General features: G+C 67.2%; 1 protein-coding gene across 3 annotated transcripts in view; it reads left to right on the forward strand.

Annotated features, from left to right (window-relative positions):
* Window positions 1-1,371: 1,371 nt before the first annotated feature.
* The window catches only part of ARHGAP23 (Rho GTPase activating protein 23), a 35,156-nt gene continuing 20,415 nt past the window's right edge, over window positions 1,372-16,112 (forward strand). Inside the window, exon 1 of one of the 3 annotated variants that reach the window (XM_039391256.1) lies at window positions 1,372-1,620. In XM_039391256.1, coding sequence (XP_039247190.1) covers window positions 1,405-1,620 — 216 coding nt within the window. In that variant the 5' untranslated portion in view covers window positions 1,372-1,404. Of the gene's footprint in view, window positions 1,621-3,087; window positions 3,271-7,296; window positions 7,484-16,112 lie in introns of those variants that run through there. The other 2 variants (XM_039391257.1, XM_039391258.1) reach the window with 2 other exon arrangements.

The raw sequence follows: 16,112 nt of genomic DNA on the forward strand, positions 1-16,112 counted from the left end.
GGGGCCCCCGGGACCCCCGACTGCACCCCCAGCCCCGGTGGGTGCCCCGGTCAGTGGGTGCAGGGAGGTGGGGGGACACGGGGGTGTCTCCTGGTGATGCCCACCCTGTGCCAGCTCCGGCCAAAAATAACCTTTGGGGTGTCCCGGTGCTGCCGCCCGTCCCTAAATCCCACCCTTGGGCAGCTGAGCCGCGAGGCCAGACCGATCCAGAGGTGGGGGACGGGGGGCCCGAGCCCCCCCATATTGGGGCTGGGTCTTGTTGAGGGGTTGGGGTGGGTGTTTGGCTCATCCTCATCCTTGCTCATGCCCGTGCGTTCCCAGCTCCCTGGGAATGAGGGAGGCAGAGGCACAGGGTGGGCCCAGCCAAGGGAAACTGAGGCACAGCAAGAGGCCATTCCATGGGAAACCGAGGCATGGCACAGGGCCATTCCAAGGGAAACTGAGGCACAGCAAGAGGCCATTCCAAGGGAAACTGAGGCACAGCCAAGGGCCATTCCAAGGGAAACTGAGGCACAGCCAAGGGCCATTCCAAGGGAAACTGAGGCACAGCACGGGGCCATTCCAAGAAAGCCGAGGCTGAGTGTGGAGCCATTCCCAGGGATCCGAGGGCAGGCCCAGGGCCGGGTGCCCCTGGCCAAGGCACGCCGGGCGCTGGCAGTGCCCCAGGGGTCACTGGGCCACGCTGGGCTGGCACCAGCACTGCTCCGAGCTAATATTTATCCAGGCTGGAGGGCTTGGCTGCTGCCATGGGAAAGGCTGTGGCCGGGCCAGGGGCCATGAACCTGCTGCCTGCAGGGGGGCAACCAGTGCCACCCACCCCCTGCCCCGGTGCCACCCCCACCCTGGGCACAGCCACTGCCCCTGGAGCCCCTGGGAGCCTCGGGGAGAAGGGAGATGGGTGAGGGGACGGATGGAGGGTGAGGGGGAAGGAGGAGGGAGGGTGAGATGGAGGGTGAAGGGTGTGGATGGACAGACGGATGGGTAATGGTTGGGGGGACAGGGGAGGGAGGGAGGGAGGGAGAGAGGGATGGAGGGATGGGGAGCTGGAGGGGCAGAGGATGTGTGGATGGGCAGGAGAAAGGAAGGATGAATGGGGATGGATGGAAAGATGGAGGAAGGATGGGTGGATGGATGGATGAAGGGATGAGAAGGGGTGGAAAAACGGATGGAGGGATGGAAGGAGGATTTGGAGTGGAACTGGGTGTGAGGGGCAGGTGGGATGCAGGATGCAGGGCTGGGATGCGGGGATGGAGAGAGGGAAGGGCGGAGGGAGGATGGAGGGACGGAGGAGGAGGGGAGGAGCGGGATCGGGACTGGGGGTCCCGGCGGGGGGCGGGCGGAGGGGAGGGCGGCGGCGGGGTCCGGGTGGGGCCGGGGGAGCCCCCTCCCGCTGCCGCCGCTCACATGACGCCGCTCCCGGGATGCGCCGGGCGGCGCCGGGCGTGGGCGGCGGCGGAGAGAGGCGGCGGCAGCGGGGCCGCACCGGCTCCGCCACCGGCACCGGGACCGCCACCGGCACCGGGACCGCCACCGGCACCGGGACCGCCACCGGCACCGGCACCGGCCCATGGCCCGCGGCCGGACCGCCGCGCCCGCGCCCTGAGCGGCCCCATGGAGCAGGTAGGAGCGGGATAGGGATCGGGATTAGCACCGGGACCGCCGCGGCGGGACGGGACGGGTCCAGCACCCGCGGGCGCGGCGCCGTTCCGGGAGTCGGAGGCTGCCGGGACTTCTCCCCCCCGGGACTTCGCCTGCTGCCGGGGGGACCCCCCTCGCCACCCCTGCGCTTCCCACCTGCTGCTCTTTGCCTTCCCGCGTCCCCACCCACCTTCCCCAGCGCCCCGCCATCATCCCCCGGCCCCTTCCAGCCTCCCCCCTGCTGGCCCAGCATCGTCTGTGCCCCATCGCTGCAGCACCCACCTGGGACCCCCGGCAGCACCCACCGGCTGCCCCCAGATCGCCCACCTGGGACCCGCAGCCTCGCCCATGTGCTCCACCCAGCCCGGGTGGCCGGGGGGACGCGGTCCCTGCTCTGCCACAGGTTTCTGTCACAGCCCGGGGTGGGTCTCACCCCACCTGCTGGGAGCAGCCTGGTTTGGGGAAGGGTTTTCTGCTCGGGGAAGGGGCTGGAGCCGCCGTGGAGTGTTTGCTGTGGGCCGTGGAAAAACCTCGGGGCGTGGGGGGTTGTTTCCTGTGTCTCCCCATCCCGTTATTCACCAGCCGGCGCCGTCCTGGTCGCTGTGCCCCGGCTGGGCTGTGATGTCCCCCCCTGGTGCCCATCCGGGGCTGGGGGTGCTCTCGGTCCCCCCATTCCGTGGCTCTGCGAGGACCAGAGGGTCCCCTGGGGTGGGGGTTCTCCCCCTCTGAGCATCCTTCCCCCCAGCTGAGGGGTCCAGCTCCCTCCCCGCAGCCCCTCGGGCTCTGCCTCGTGTTTCCCCCCCTCCCACCCCATCCCTTCGGCTCAGCCCGGGTCTGTGCGCAGGATCTGACGCTTTGGGGGTACCCCCCACCCCCCGACCCTCCGCGGGGCAGGGGCAGCCCCGGGGACCAGGGTAGAGCCACCACGTTGGGCACGACACGTCCCCAGCTCCCAGCGAGCTCTGGCTGCACGTTGGGGGCCTCGTGCTGCAAAATCCCCCCCCCCGAGCCGAGCCGGGAAGGGCCGTGGCCGGGAGAGGCAGCACATGGGGCGGGGGGGGTTCGGTCACAGCGTGGGGGGGTCACCGAGGTGGGTGAACACCCACCATCACCATCCCCACGGGACCCCCGGGATCTCACCCACCCCACCGGGGCGGGAAAACCACCGCGGGGGCTGCACGTGATGCGCCGACACCGTCGGGTCCGGCATCCCCCCCCCCCCCCCCGGGGGGCTGCGAGGGTCCAAAGACCCCCTCCTCCTGCCCACCTGCTGTATCTCAGGGCTCTCTCGCCCGCTGGAAAAAAAAATAAAAATCCCCTCTCGCCCATCCAGCTGCAATGCAGAGGAGCTCCCGAGCCGCCCGCACGCCTTCCCTGCCGCCCTGATTGGCGGCGACGCCTTTGGAAGGGGCCGTGGTAATTTTAGGCCGGGAGCGGCAGCAGGTTGGCATGTGCCTGCCGGCACCGGGCAGGGCTGGGAGGGCCCGGCGGCGCTGCCCGACCCCCCTCCCGCCTCCCTCCGCCGGCACCCCCAGCCCGCGGCAGCCCGGGGATGATGCTCGGAGCGAGGGGTCCCCAGGGCACCCCGATTCCCGGCGGGATCTCAGCCCCTCCCTGATGTGGGATGAGCACGTAAGTCCTGGCGGCCCCCCCGCAGCTCTGCCCTGCTCGGCGCTGCCCTCGCTCCCGGGATCCCTCGGCCCATCGCGGCGCGGATCCCCCCCGGCCGGGCTGTTGTTTATCCCGACGGACCCGCCGGCGGGCGGGGAAGGAGGGGTTGGGGCCGTAACCCTCCCGTCTCGCCGCCGGCTCAAAATGGCTTCGTGGCGCGGTGGCTGCCAGGAGGGAGCGTCTGCCCGGAGCCGGGAGGGTGCCGAGCTCCGGGGGTGCCCCCCGTGGGACCCCACCCCGGTGGGGCACCCTCGGCACCCCCATGGGCAGCGCTCCGGCCTCGGGCAGCGTTGGCCTCGCGGTGCTGCCGCCGTGCCCTGCCCCTGCCACGCTGCCCACCCCTCCCTCCCCCCCTCCCCCCGGCACGGCTCCGGCGCCCCACTTTTGCTTTTCTTCGTTTTAATTCCCGGGATTAGGTTAAAACCCGTCTTCCAGGCTGGATTCCCCCCTCGCTCCCTTTGTCTGCGGCGCGGCGGCGGCTCCGCAGGGAGCGGCAGCCCCCGGGGCGGGCGGGGGGCGGCTGCTCCCCCAGATCCGCGGCTCCGGCTGCCGGGATTTGGGATGGGGGGGGGGGTTGAGGTGTGGTGGATCTGCTCTGCTGAGCCGGGCGGGGTGGGCAGCGAGGGGGGCGCGGCTGCCTTGGCGGCGGGAGGGTGGTTTTCGGGTGGATGGTCCCGGAATGGGGTGTGGGTGAGCGGCGGTGGCAGCTCCGGGCTCAGGGACGCCCTGGTGGGTGTGTGCTGTCCCTCCCTGCACGTGGGGACGAGGAGTGGGGTGTCCCCGGGGGGGGCTGTGATGGGATCTTGATGCTGGGGTGGGGCTGGGGGAGACAAAGAAGGTTGGGAGTGGGGAGGGAGCATCGGCTGGCTGGGGGCATGGTGGCATCCAGCTCCATGGGAACCCCCGTGGGGAAGCTGCCCAGGAGCAGGGATGGGGACTGGGGGTCCCCGTTGAGCCCCCCCAGCTGTGCATCCCAGGATGGGGCTCATCCCTTCCTGGGATCCTTCTCCCTGGCCTCCTGTGAGGGTCCATCCCTGTCTGTGCCTCACACGGGGCAGGGTGTTTGGGCCACCGGGGCCTGTTCGGGTCGTGTCACCTCCCTGGTTTTGTCACCTCCCCGGGGAGGGTGGCACTGGGGACACCACGAGGGAACTCAGGAGTCTTGGCATCCAAGGCCAGGTCCTGCCATCAGTGGCTCTTCTCCACCAAGCTCCTGCCAGGTCCAGGGGCTGCCGGGGGGCTACAGGCAGGACGTGGCCACGTGTCCCCTCGTGGGGGACAAAGCAGGAGGGACCCCCAGCAGTGGTGCTGCCCGGGGGAGAGCAGGAGCTGGGGGAGGTCTCTGCTCCTTCCCAAGGACTGTCTGCTGGGAAAGGATGGATGTTGGTTGGATTGGCCCTCGGTGCCAAACCCAGCTGGGGGGAACGTTTCCTGGGAAGTCCCTCTGGAGAGAGGCCGGGATGGGCAGTGCTGCGTGGCCGGGCAGGCAGAGGGCAGCCGTCCGGCACATCCCAGCTGGCACATCCTGGGGACCTGGAGCTCCTCCGCTCCCCCACGGGCAGGAGGTGGCCCTTGCAGGGGGGCTGGGGACAGAGAGGACCCACCGTGGGGCCTGGGGGTGCTGAGCGTGGGCAGAGGGTGCTGGAGTTGGGGTGAGGGCGTCCAACTGCGTCAGCGCGGGGAGGAAACGTCCCGTCACTCACATCCGACTGTTCGTTCCCTCCAGCTGCTGGGACAGTTCCCAAGGCCGGGCAGGGGACAGGGGTGGTGGCAGCGATCCCGTGGGTCCCCCTCGGGTGCTGGCACACAAACGTTTCCAGAGGGCAGATCCCTCCATCCCACCCCTTGGATGCTGGGGGTGCTGTACCCCAGGGTGATGGGTGCTGTACCCCAGGGTGGCTGTTCTGCCCCCATCCCCATCCCTGTCCTCATCCCCAGTTGTCCCCTGCCCATCCTTGTCCTGGTTTCTGGATGTCCTTTGCCTGGCCTGGTCCCTGCGTTTCCCCGTCCATTGCTGTCTGTCCCCTACCCATCCCTGAACGTCCCTTGCCCGCTCCTGTTCCTGGGTGCCCCCTGCCCATCCCGCTCTGGGATGGCAAACTGCAGGAGCTGCCATCCAGGCAGGACATTCCCGTGAGCGGGATCAGCCCCCTGCGGCCTCTTTCCAGCCCCGAATTCCCGGTACTTCCGCAGCAGCCGCCGGCAGCTCGGTCATTTATTTGTTCTGGTGGTGCCGAGGTTTCTCCAGGCGCCCGAGGAAGTCGTTGTTGACACAGACTTTCTTAATTGTGTCACGGAAAACTCTGCGCTTGGCAGCTGGGGTGTCCCGGGCCGGCATTCCCGGGAACGCAGAGTGGCACGGGCTGGCACCCCTGGGGCTGGGGGGGGCAAACCTGGGGGTGCAGGCAGGGAAACAGCTGCCCGGGAGGGACTCAGAGAGTGAGTTGGGGCTGGCACTGGCACTGGGACGTCACGTGGATGTGCCGGAGCCCCTGGCACGATCCCAGCTGCGCCCTGTCCCTGGTGTCACCCGGCATGAGCGGAATGCTGTGTCCCCCTGGCATCCTCCGTGTGCCCTGGGGGTGCTCTGAGGGTTTATTGCAGCCCTCACCGTGCATCCCTTTGCCCCACACGCCGTGGTCACCTTCTGCCACCAAAGAGCCTTTGAGGAGCTGTTTGCACTCCGAGATTTGGGTGTGGGAATTAATTTTCTCCGCGGTTGCTCAGGGGTGGTTTTGGGAGGCTCCGCTGCATCCAAGCGGCCTGAGCCAGGCCAGGCCCTGCAGGCTGTCCCCATCCCAGCTGTCCCCATCCTGGCTGTCCCTGTCCTGGCTGTCCCCATCCCTCTGTCTGCCAGCCCACGCTCTGTCCCTCCATCCTGCTGTTTCCCGTCCTTGCCGTTTCCTTTCCCTGGGGGTCTGTGTCAGCCTTTGTCCCTCCGTCAGCCCCAACCCCGGGTGTTTCCGTCCCCACCTCTGCCCGGGCCAGTCCCTGTCACTCCTGTCCCTCTGTCCTGGCGTTTCCTGGCTGTGTGTCCTTCTGTGCATCGCCTGGCCTTGGCCTCGCCCTGCCAGTGCCTGTCCAGCTGTCCTTGTCCTGCTGTCCTGTCATCCCTCTGTCCACTCCCTCTGTGCCCGTCCTGGTCAGTTCTGCTCGTGGTCCCTGTCCCTCTGTCTTGGCTTAAACTGTCCTGGGTGTCCCCTGCCCATCCCTGGATGTCCCATGTCCATCCCTGTCCTGGTTTTTGGATGTCCCTTGCCTGATCCTGGTCCCTGGGTGTTCCATCCCCATCCTTGTCCTGCTCACTGAGTGTCCCCTGTCCATCCTGGTCCCTGAATGTCCCGTGCCTGGTCCTGGTCCCTGAGTGTTCTCTCCCTGTCCCAGTCCCTGGGTGTCCCTCACCTGGCCCTTTTTCTGTGCGTTTCCTGCCCATCCCTGGGTGTCCCATCCCTGTCCCTGGATGTCCCTTGCCTGGCCCTGTTCCTGGGTATCCCCTTCTCATTCCCGGGTGTCCCATCCTGGTCCCTGAATATCCCTTGCCTGGCTCTTTTCCCAGGTGTCCTCAGCCCATCCCCGGGTGTCCCACTCCTGTCCCCGTCCCTCTGTGTCCCACCCCGGTCCTTGGGCGTCCCACACCCATTCCCGCGTGTCCCTTCCCTTGTCCCGTTCCTGGGAGTCCCCAGCCCATCCCGGTCGCGGTGTCCCCCGCCCGTGCCTGCTCTGGTTGTCGCGGTGCCAGCTCGGTGCCGGTCCGCGCTGTCCCGGTGCCGGTGCCGGTTCCCGTCGCCGCCGCCCCGGTGCCGGTGCCGGTGCCCGCGGCCGGTCCCTCCCGCCGGGCGGGCCGTTCCGAGCCGCCCCGCGCCCCGCCCGCCGCCGCGGGCGCCCGGAGGAGGCGGAGCCGCGACCGGGGCCGGGGCCGCCGCCGGCCCAGCCCGAGCCGAGCCCAGCAGAGCCGAGCCCAAGCCGGACCGCACCGCGCGGGGCCGGGCCGGGCCGAACGCGGCGGGACCGGACCGAGCGGGGCCGGACCGCAGAGCATCCCCCCGCACCGGGGCTGCGCCGAGCCGAGCCGAGCCGTGCGGAGCCGGGCCGGGCCGAGCCGAGCCCGCCCGCCCGCGCCCCGATGAATGGGATCGCCTTCTGCCTGGTCGGGATCCCGCCGCCCGCCCCCGCGGTGAGCGGCACTGGGAGCACTGGGGGGACTGGGGAGGCGGGGGGGGCTCACGGGAGCGGGGACTGGGAGGAACGGGGAGCGGCTCCCGGGGATGCTGGGGGGACTGGGGAGGCTGTAGGCTCGGGAATTAGGGGCTGGGAGGGAATGGGAGATACTGGGTGTGGGTTTGGGAGAGTAGGGATTTAGGGAACCGGGCGATGCTGGGGAGGATGTGGAGCAGGGACTGGGAGTGCTGGGTATGGCGCCGAGGTCGGGCAGTGGGGCTGGGGGTTGGGTGATAGCCCTGGGGGGTGAGACTGGCTCTGGGGCAGACCCTGGAACTGGGCTGTGGGTCAGGGCCAGCGGGACCGGGGGGGTCCAGTCACCCACACGATGCCACAGGCGATGGTGGCCACGGTGGCCTGTCCCCAGTGCCCAGCCACGGTGGCGTCGTTGTGGGCTGGAGGGGCTGTGGCGCCTGGATCTGACCTTGGAGCTGAGGGCGAGAGCCCAGGGCTGGGCTGCCCCTTCCCAGGACGAGACCCACAAACACCCACACGTCTCCTCCGAAACTCCCGGCTGGGCTCTCTCCCTGTGGCTCCGGCCGATCCATCCCTTCCAGCTCCTGGCACTGGGCAGGCAGCAACTCCCCAACGTGCCAAACAGCCCCTCGAGGTCAAATCTAGCCCCCCTAGCATTTGCTGACCTGTGGCGTGGGCACTGGCATCGCCTGGCGCCGCTAGACCGGAGGGCACCGGGGCGATTCCCATCTCCCCGTGATGCCAAGGAAGGCCGGCCCAGCCGCTGGCTAAATCCCCATTTCCTGCCCGTTTTATGCCAAATCCCGGCAAACCCTTGGGGTGGGGATGGGGACGGCACCGGCGGGACCTGGGGCGGGGGGTCCGGTGGCCGGAGGGGGCCGGTGGTAACGCCCGGGCGGGGATGCGGCCGCGGTGAGGGACTGGCACGGCGCCTGCTAATTTGAGCAGAGGTTGCACGTCCTCGCCCCAGAGCTGAATTTGGCCTCTGTTCCTCAGTTCCTGGTTTTTTGAACTCGGCTTCCTCGGCCCCGGCCATGGGGCTAATAACCGGCCTCAAAGGATTAATTGGGGTGTGCGAAATGGCTCAGAGATGAGGAGCTGCTCGTCGAGCGGCTGAGCATTAATCATGGTTTCTCCTCGGATTCCTCCCTGCTTACTCCGTACCGCTGAGCGCTGGCTCTTGGGTTTTTTGGGGGGGGGTTGAGCCTTGAAATCTCCTTTTCTGCGGCGTTTTGGGGGCGAAATGTGCCCTCCTGGGTGGGCGGCACCTGGAGCAAGACCCGAGTCGCTGGTTGAACTTGGGGTGCTGGGTGACTTGGGGCGCTGAGCGACTCGGGGGGGGGTTATTTGACCCCCACATCTGGGGAGGACGGTGCTTTGCAGTCCTCCAGCGAGGATTTAGTGCTGTGTAAGCAGAAATCCTGCCCAACGGCCGCCCCTGGGGCTGCGTGGCAGGGGCTGCGTCCCACCGTCCCCAAACCTTCGTCCGGTGCCTTCTGCCCTCACCCCCTCGTGGCTCCTTGCCCCTGTCCCCCCATTTACTGGCTCTGCTCGACAAATTGAGTTTCTTAACGCCTTTTTTTTTTTTTTCTCTCCTTTCTTTCTCCTTTCTTTCTGAACCCTGAACTTGAAAGACAGGAAAAGCCTGTGCTCGGGGCTGCTGCCGCAATCCCGCCTCGCCAGCGCGAAACCTGGCACCGGCGCCGGGCTGGGGCACGCAGCTGATGCCACCCCAGGGTCCCGCTGCCCACCTGGGGGGTTTTGGGGGAGTTTTGGAGGGGGTTTTGGAGCACTCCAACCTCTGTGGTTTAACCTTGACCCGTGTCATGTGCCCGGCACCTCTGGCACCCGTCACTCGCGCCGCGGGGGGACTGATGGGTGATGTGTGATCCTAAACCCCCCCCGGGGCTGGCAGCGCTGCCTGGCACCATCATCCAGTGTCAGCTGCCAAGGAACCACTGCTGGGCGTTATTTAGGGCTTGGGGACCGTGGGTTTGGGGACCACGGGCCGGGGGGACAGCTCTGGGTTGGGGTCAGAGTGTGGGTGCTGCTGGGGTGCAGGGGGTGCAGCAGGAGCAGCTCCTGGGGTGCTCTGAGACAGAGCCAGGGGCCCTCCCCGAGTTCATACAGAGCCACTCACTGGGAGAAAACATGGAGGGATGAGCGGGGGGGTCATGCTGGGAAGCTGCCGAGCCCCGGGATGGCCTTTTTATTCTCATTAAAGAGGAAAAAAAAGGATTAGGTTTCAAGTCGGTGCCGTCCCATTAATAAACCAAGTTTGTCTTCAGCAGGCAGCAAGACCTGATTTAAAAAGGAGTGGAGATAGATGACCTATTTTAAGCTCTCAAGTTGGAAAATATCGACCTGGCCGCCCGTGGCCCGCGAGCGGCGGGGCCGGGCCGTGTCAGCCGCGCCGTGCCAGTGCCTCCCGCTCCCAAAACCCGGCTTTCCAGGAGCCAACCCCGGCTTGGGAAGCAGGGTGGCTGCTCCAAACCTGCCGCCGACCTCCTGCCCACGGCCCCGACTCCTTTTCTGCGGCTGCTTCTCCCCAGGAGTTCATTAAGCCCCAGGAGTTCATTAAGCCTTCCCTAATTGCCCGCCCGGGCCGTGCCACGCCGGGCACACCTTCGTGTTGCAAGACCCGCCGTCCGACAGGGAATCGGCCGCGTTCCCGCCGGGATTGGTCTCCCTGGGGCCCACGGCCCTCGCAGAGGGTTGGTGTCTTGGGGTGGGAGGACGCTGGGATGTGGGGTCGGCCCCGTTCCCGAGCCACGCTGGGGAAATGGGAGCTGGAGGGTGAAGATGGAGCAGGACTCTCCTTAGGGGAGAGGGGCTGAGTCACCACAAAGTGGCCAAAATGAGGCACCGGTGACCGTGGGGACGAGCCTGCTCTTGCCCGGGGATGGAACCCCGTGGAGTCCCCCGTCCTTTGCTTCCTTAAGACCCTGCTGCTGCAGGAAGGAGCTTGGCATGCCAGGAGCCAGCCCAGGGGAGGGAATAGGTCCCTGCCGTAGCCCTGAGCCCTGGCCCAGCCCCGGGGGGCCGTGTCCCCCCGCCATGGGCAGCCAGGCAGGTCTGGGGGCTCTGCAGCCCCCCCCCGCTCACCCACCGCCGGTGGCACCCCCAGACCTGTCACCGCACACCCCGGGGCGACCTCCCCGCCGTCCCCCCGAGGGCAACAGTGGGTCCCTTGATGGGCCCGAGCGCGTGGGGCGGCCCCGGGGCGGGTGGGCCGGGGCTCGGTGGCTCTGGGGGACAATCGGGCCATTGTGGCTCATAGTGGCTCTTTCTGTGCCGCGCCGGGCGGGGGCCGGGCTGCGGGGCCAGCGCTTTCGGGGCGAGCCCCGGTCCCCAGCGGGGCTGGCGGTGACTGGTGTGGCCCCAGTGGCAGGACACCGCTGTCCCCGGGCGGGGAGGGGACGGAGGGCGGGCGGGCTGGACGTTTGGCCGCTGGACGAGTGTGGGCAGCGGAGAAATGTTGGGCTGCTCCCGATCTCAGGGAAATGTTGGGCTGCTCCCGATCTCAGGGAAACGCTGCTGGGCCTCGGTGCCAGGGCGCTGTGGGAGCGTGGCGTCCCCAAAGCCGTGTCCCCAGAGCTGCCTCCTGCCCGTGCTGTGGCTGGAGGGGGGGGCTCAGGACCCGCCTTGGCTCTTTATTTTCACCGCCCAGAGGGATGTGGGATTTGGCACTTCCATGCATCCCCTCCATCCGAGCGGGATGCCCACCCTCCCCAGCCCTCAGGAGCTCCAGGGGGGTCCCCCACATGGGTGGGAGGTGCAGCCCCAGCCCGGGCCCCCTGGCCTTGAGCGGGGCAGAGGCTGGAAGGAGCAGGAGCAGCCTTGCCCTGACCTCCCCGGGTAGGATTTTCCGCCGTGGAGAAGCGGGAGCGCAAGGTGCCTCTCGGAGCCGCCGCAGGAAATGGCTCATTGTTAGCCCAGCTGAAAAAAACAGGGACCCAAAAAATTGCAGTAATGAGGCCAGCTTCTATTTGAGGGTTTCCATGGGAAAAACAGGAAACGGAATCCTGTTACTTTTCTAGGGCCCGCTGCCGATAACGCCGTTTTTAGGACGGGGCAGAGAATGAGGAGGAGGAGGAGCTGGGGATGAAGGCAGCACCAGCATGGCCTTGTTGGTTCCACTTCCTCATGGGCTGGGAGATAAACTCCTCCTCGGTGTGGCTCTGGCTCGCAGTTTCCCAACCCCTCTGGCATGGGGGCCATCGGGAACATTCCCACTGAGGTCGGACCTGTTCTGGCTCCAGTGTGTGTGTCCCCAGCACTTGTCCCTGCCTTGGAGCAGCTTTCCCTGCTGGCACTCGGGGTTAAGGGTAATCCCTACGGGCTGGGGACCTGAGAGACCCAGGGTAGGGGCATGGAGAGACTGCAGGGCTTCACAGGCTGTTGGTGACCCAGGGAGCTGCTGCATGAACGGGGTGCAGTGTCCCCCAGAGTGCCTCTGGCTGGCCTGGGATGTGGCCCTGGGAAGCCCTGAGCGTCTGTGGGTCTGTCCCCTGTGGGTGTCTCTGCTGTGGGGCTGGAGGTGCTGTGGTGGGCTTCAGGAGGGCCAGGATGGAGCCGTGTCCTGCCCTGGATTTGTGACACGGGTGGATTTGTTTTGTGAGCGGAGGTTCCACGTGGGCACACTCACTTCGGTGTGGTGGCATCAGCCCGTGTCGTGGTCACCAGCAGGGCTGTGAACGGGGGCAATCCAACAATCCTGGCCCAGGAATCCTGCCAGGGATGCCAGCAGTGGTGGGGAGCAGCACAGGCAGAGCCACGTGGCCAGAGAGCCGCAGTGGGCACCAGGGCTGGCAGGGAGAGAGGTCGGGAAAGGGGATGAGTCTCTCTGGCTCCATTCCCAAATGTCTCTCGATGTGGCAAGAAGGGCCCCCCCAGCTGAGGTGAACCAGAGCCCTCTGGAACTGCTGCTTTGAGATGTGTCAGGAATGAGATCCCTGTGGAGCTGGGACTGGTGTCCCGATGTGGAGGCTGCCGGGAGGGAGCTCGGTTTGGCCACGGGACGGAGCCACACGGGACTGACGAGGAGTCCGAGTCCGGGAAGGAGATGATGAGTCTGAGTCTGTGAAGGAGATGATGAGTTGAGTCTGTGAAGGAGATGATGAGTCTGAGCCCGTGAAGGAGATGCTGTCAAGATAAAAGTTTGCCTTGGGAAGGAACCAGGAGATTTCCTTCCCCGCGTTAACACCCAAACCGGAGCGGGAGGAATGTCCGAGAGGCCGTTTGTGGCTCCTCTGCTCCGCTTCTCCTTGGCTCCGGTGTCACCTGGGCAGTGTCACCCCCTTCCCAGCTGTGTCGGGTGATGGGAATGCAGGTGTGTGTCCTTGGCTGGGCAGGGGACTCCGGTGTGGGGTGGGATTTGGCAGTGCCCGTCCAGCTGCTGGATCTCCCGTGGGACCCCTGCCCTGTGCCATTCCTGGAGCTGAGGACAGGGACCCCCCCCAGCCTGTGCCCGAGCTGTGAGTCCCAGTGGCTGTTCCTGGTTTCCCTGTGAGGTCTGTGGGGTTTGTGGGGGCCCAGCGGTGCTGGGAGGGGCTCAGGGGGTGCTGCCTTGTGAGGCCGTGGGAAAAGAGGCTGTTGGGAATCTCGGTGGGTGCTTGGAGCAAACCCTGGATTCCCACCCTCCCCATGAATGGTGCATCCATCCTGGCAAGTCCCTGCCCAGGCTGGGACATGGCATAGATGTTTCCTGGGGGGGCCCTTGGGGTTCTGTCTCCATCACTGAGGTGTCTCTCCCTCCTGTTCCCAGTGCTGCTGCTCCCACGTGGGATGTGCATCTGCTCCCCAGGGCTCCCAGCCTGCCTTCCTCCCATTCCCGGGGGGATACAGCAGTGTGGTACTGAGGGGGGGGCATCCTGAGGGGCAGGGGTATCCCAGTGGGCAGGGAGCATGCGCTGGCTCTGTGCAAGCCAACGAGCACTCCCCCAAATCCCCGCTGAGCTGCAAAGCTCCTCAGCCCTGGTTCGAGTTAAAGAGAATTAAAATGCTTTCTCCTGCGGGTCCGTAATCCCAGAGGCTGGGGCAGGGCCAGGAGGGATGCCCGGATGCTCCCGGCGTGGTCACCTGGGTGCTGCCCCCCGTTCTCCTGCCACCTCATCCCCCAGGTCAGGTCCCGCTGCCGGAGCATCCCCACCCTGCCCAGGGTGCCTGGCGGGTACAGGCAGCCCCTGCCTGAAGGGAGCCTCAATCTGGGCTCTTTTTGGGGGTGCTACCTGGGACCAAGGGGTGCGGGTGGGACCCCCGTCCCCCCTTCCCCACCGCAGGTGGGAGCTGGCAACAGCTTTGCCATATGAGGGCTGGAAGTCGGTTATTGTCTCACCAGGGCTTTCTCCTCCTCAAAAATCCTATTAAAACCTCATTTTTCTGACCCTAATCTCAGCTGGCCGTTCAGGAGGGATTAGTGTTTGCCCCCACCCGGCCCCGCTGGATCCGGGCTGGAGGAGCCTCCTTCCCACAGGGAAGGAGGGTCGGTGGGTTCCGAGCCCAGCACCAGGAGCTGCCTGTCCCTGTGTCCCTGTGTCCCTGTGTCCCTGTGTCCCTGTGTCCCTGTGTCCCTGTGTCCCTGTGTCCCTGTCCCTGCCCGAAGGGTGACGTTATCCTCGCCGCGTGCCAGGGCCAGTGATGGCCCTGCTGGCAGAGGCTGCAGCTGGTGGAGCCAGGACATGTCCTCATCTGGGACCACTGGCTCCATCCTGGGATGTCACCAGGATCACAGCAGGGTGGGAGAGCTCTGGGAGCAGCAGGTGTGTGATGGGGGGGGTGGCACTGGTGTAAAATATAAAAAAGACCCCCCCCAAAAAAGGCACGTGCCCCGTCTGGGACCACCGGCTCCATCCCGGGGGTGTCACCGGGGTCTGAGCAGGGTGGGAGAGCTCCAGGAACAGCAAGTGTGGGACAGGGAGATGGGAGACCCCCCCAACACAGGCAGGTGTGGGAGCAGAGCACATCCCCAGCTGGAACCACTGGCTCCATCCTGGGAGCGTCACCAGGGGCTGGGCAGGGTGGGAGAGTTTTGGGAACATCAGGTGCGGGATGGGGGGTGGCAATGGTGTAAAATATGGAGACCCCAATACAGTGAGGCAGGGAGGGCAGGGGGCTGCCTTCACACAGCCCCTCCGTGCCTCAGTTCCCCTTCGTGGAGGCGATGCTGGCAGGGGTCCCTGCGACCCTCCCCGTCCGTGTGTCCCCGTCCGTGTGTCCCCTGCCCGCGCGTGTCCCGGCGTGCCGGCAGCGGGGCCGGTGCATGCCGGGAGCGCTGCCTTCCCCCTTTGCTCCTGTTTGGCTGCGTATTTAGGACACTCCTGTGCAAAACACAAGTATTTTGGAAGGCGTCCAGGCAGCGCTCGCATTCCTCGGGGTGGAATCTGCCCCCGCGAACGCCGCCTGACCTTTCCCGCTTTGGGCTGCGGGAACAGTCCCAGGGGCCGTCCTGCCCTTGTGCACCCACCCCAAGGGGTTGGGGACCCCCTCCCCACACCCCCCCAGGCTGCCCGGGCGCTGCAGGAAGGGCTGAGTGGAGGTGGCAGGATGGGGCCTGCTGTCTCCAGTGCTGCTGCAGGACCCCCGGGGGCCCCCAGCCCACCACACCGGGCCCCTTTGCCCCCTCTCAGCTGGAGAGTGAAGCCCCCCCGGGCGCTGCTCGCACCCACAGCCCCGGCCGGTTGCTCCGGCCGGGCAGCTCTGCGTGCTGGGACGTGCCAGCCGCCTGTCCCCAGGCTGGGGCGAGGGCACGGGGCTGTCCCCGGGGTGGCTCCCGCGGGAGACCCCCGGCACAGGCGCCGGGTGCCATCAGGGTGGCCCCGGGGTGGAGCTGATGGCGGGGATTTGGCTCCCACGTTTCCCCGTCCCTGTTTCTCCCCGGCGTGGAGGCCCCTGAGGGTGCCCTGGGTGTGCCGGGGGTGGGCAGATGGGGGCACGGCTGCCACCGAGCCAGCCAGTGCAGCCCCCCCGGCGGGGTTGGGGTGGGCGCTGGGGCTGTTTTGAGGCACCTTGGCCGGGGTGGGCGCTGGGCACCAAAGCGTTGCCAGCGTGCAGGGGGTTCGTGTGTGTCACCGCGCCCCGGGACTGTCCCCTCGCTGGTGGCCGGTGTGTGGCATCACCCTGGTGGGCTGGGGCCGAGGGCGGGAGGGGGGGCAGAGGAGAGGAGGGGGTGAGACGCACGAGGGGGTGTCTGGCCCCGAGGCTGCGGGCTGCAATCCCAGCAATGCCCGGCATTTCCCCGGCGTGGCCGCACGTGCCTCTCCTCGGCCTCCAGCACGGCAGGAATGCAGCGCGGGACCCCCTCGTGCGGGGACAGGGACGGGCAGCGCGGGGGGAGCCGGGGCAGGGGGGCACTGCCCACCCCCAGACCCGGCCCGGGCTGGGTGTCTGCGGGTGCCGGGCTCGCCAAGGTGCTGCTGTTTTAACTTGTTCCTCCCAGATTTTTGCTGCCGTGGTGGAGAGCGGGGGGGGGCACCGAGAGGGGTTGTGGGGTGGGCTGGGGAAGGGGGGGTTTGTCCCCGTGGAGTAGAACCAGCAGGGAGGGTGGTTTGTTGTGCCTTGTGTGCCCAGTGTTGACTGGGGAGCCCGGATCAAACTGTGGGGGCTGGTGG

Source organism: Pipra filicauda, unplaced genomic scaffold, assembly GCF_003945595.2.
Source record: "Pipra filicauda isolate LSUMZ 115617 unplaced genomic scaffold, ASM394559v2 scaffold924_size50756_pilon, whole genome shotgun sequence".
NCBI classification, from domain to species: Eukaryota; Metazoa; Chordata; class Aves; order Passeriformes; family Pipridae; genus Pipra; species Pipra filicauda.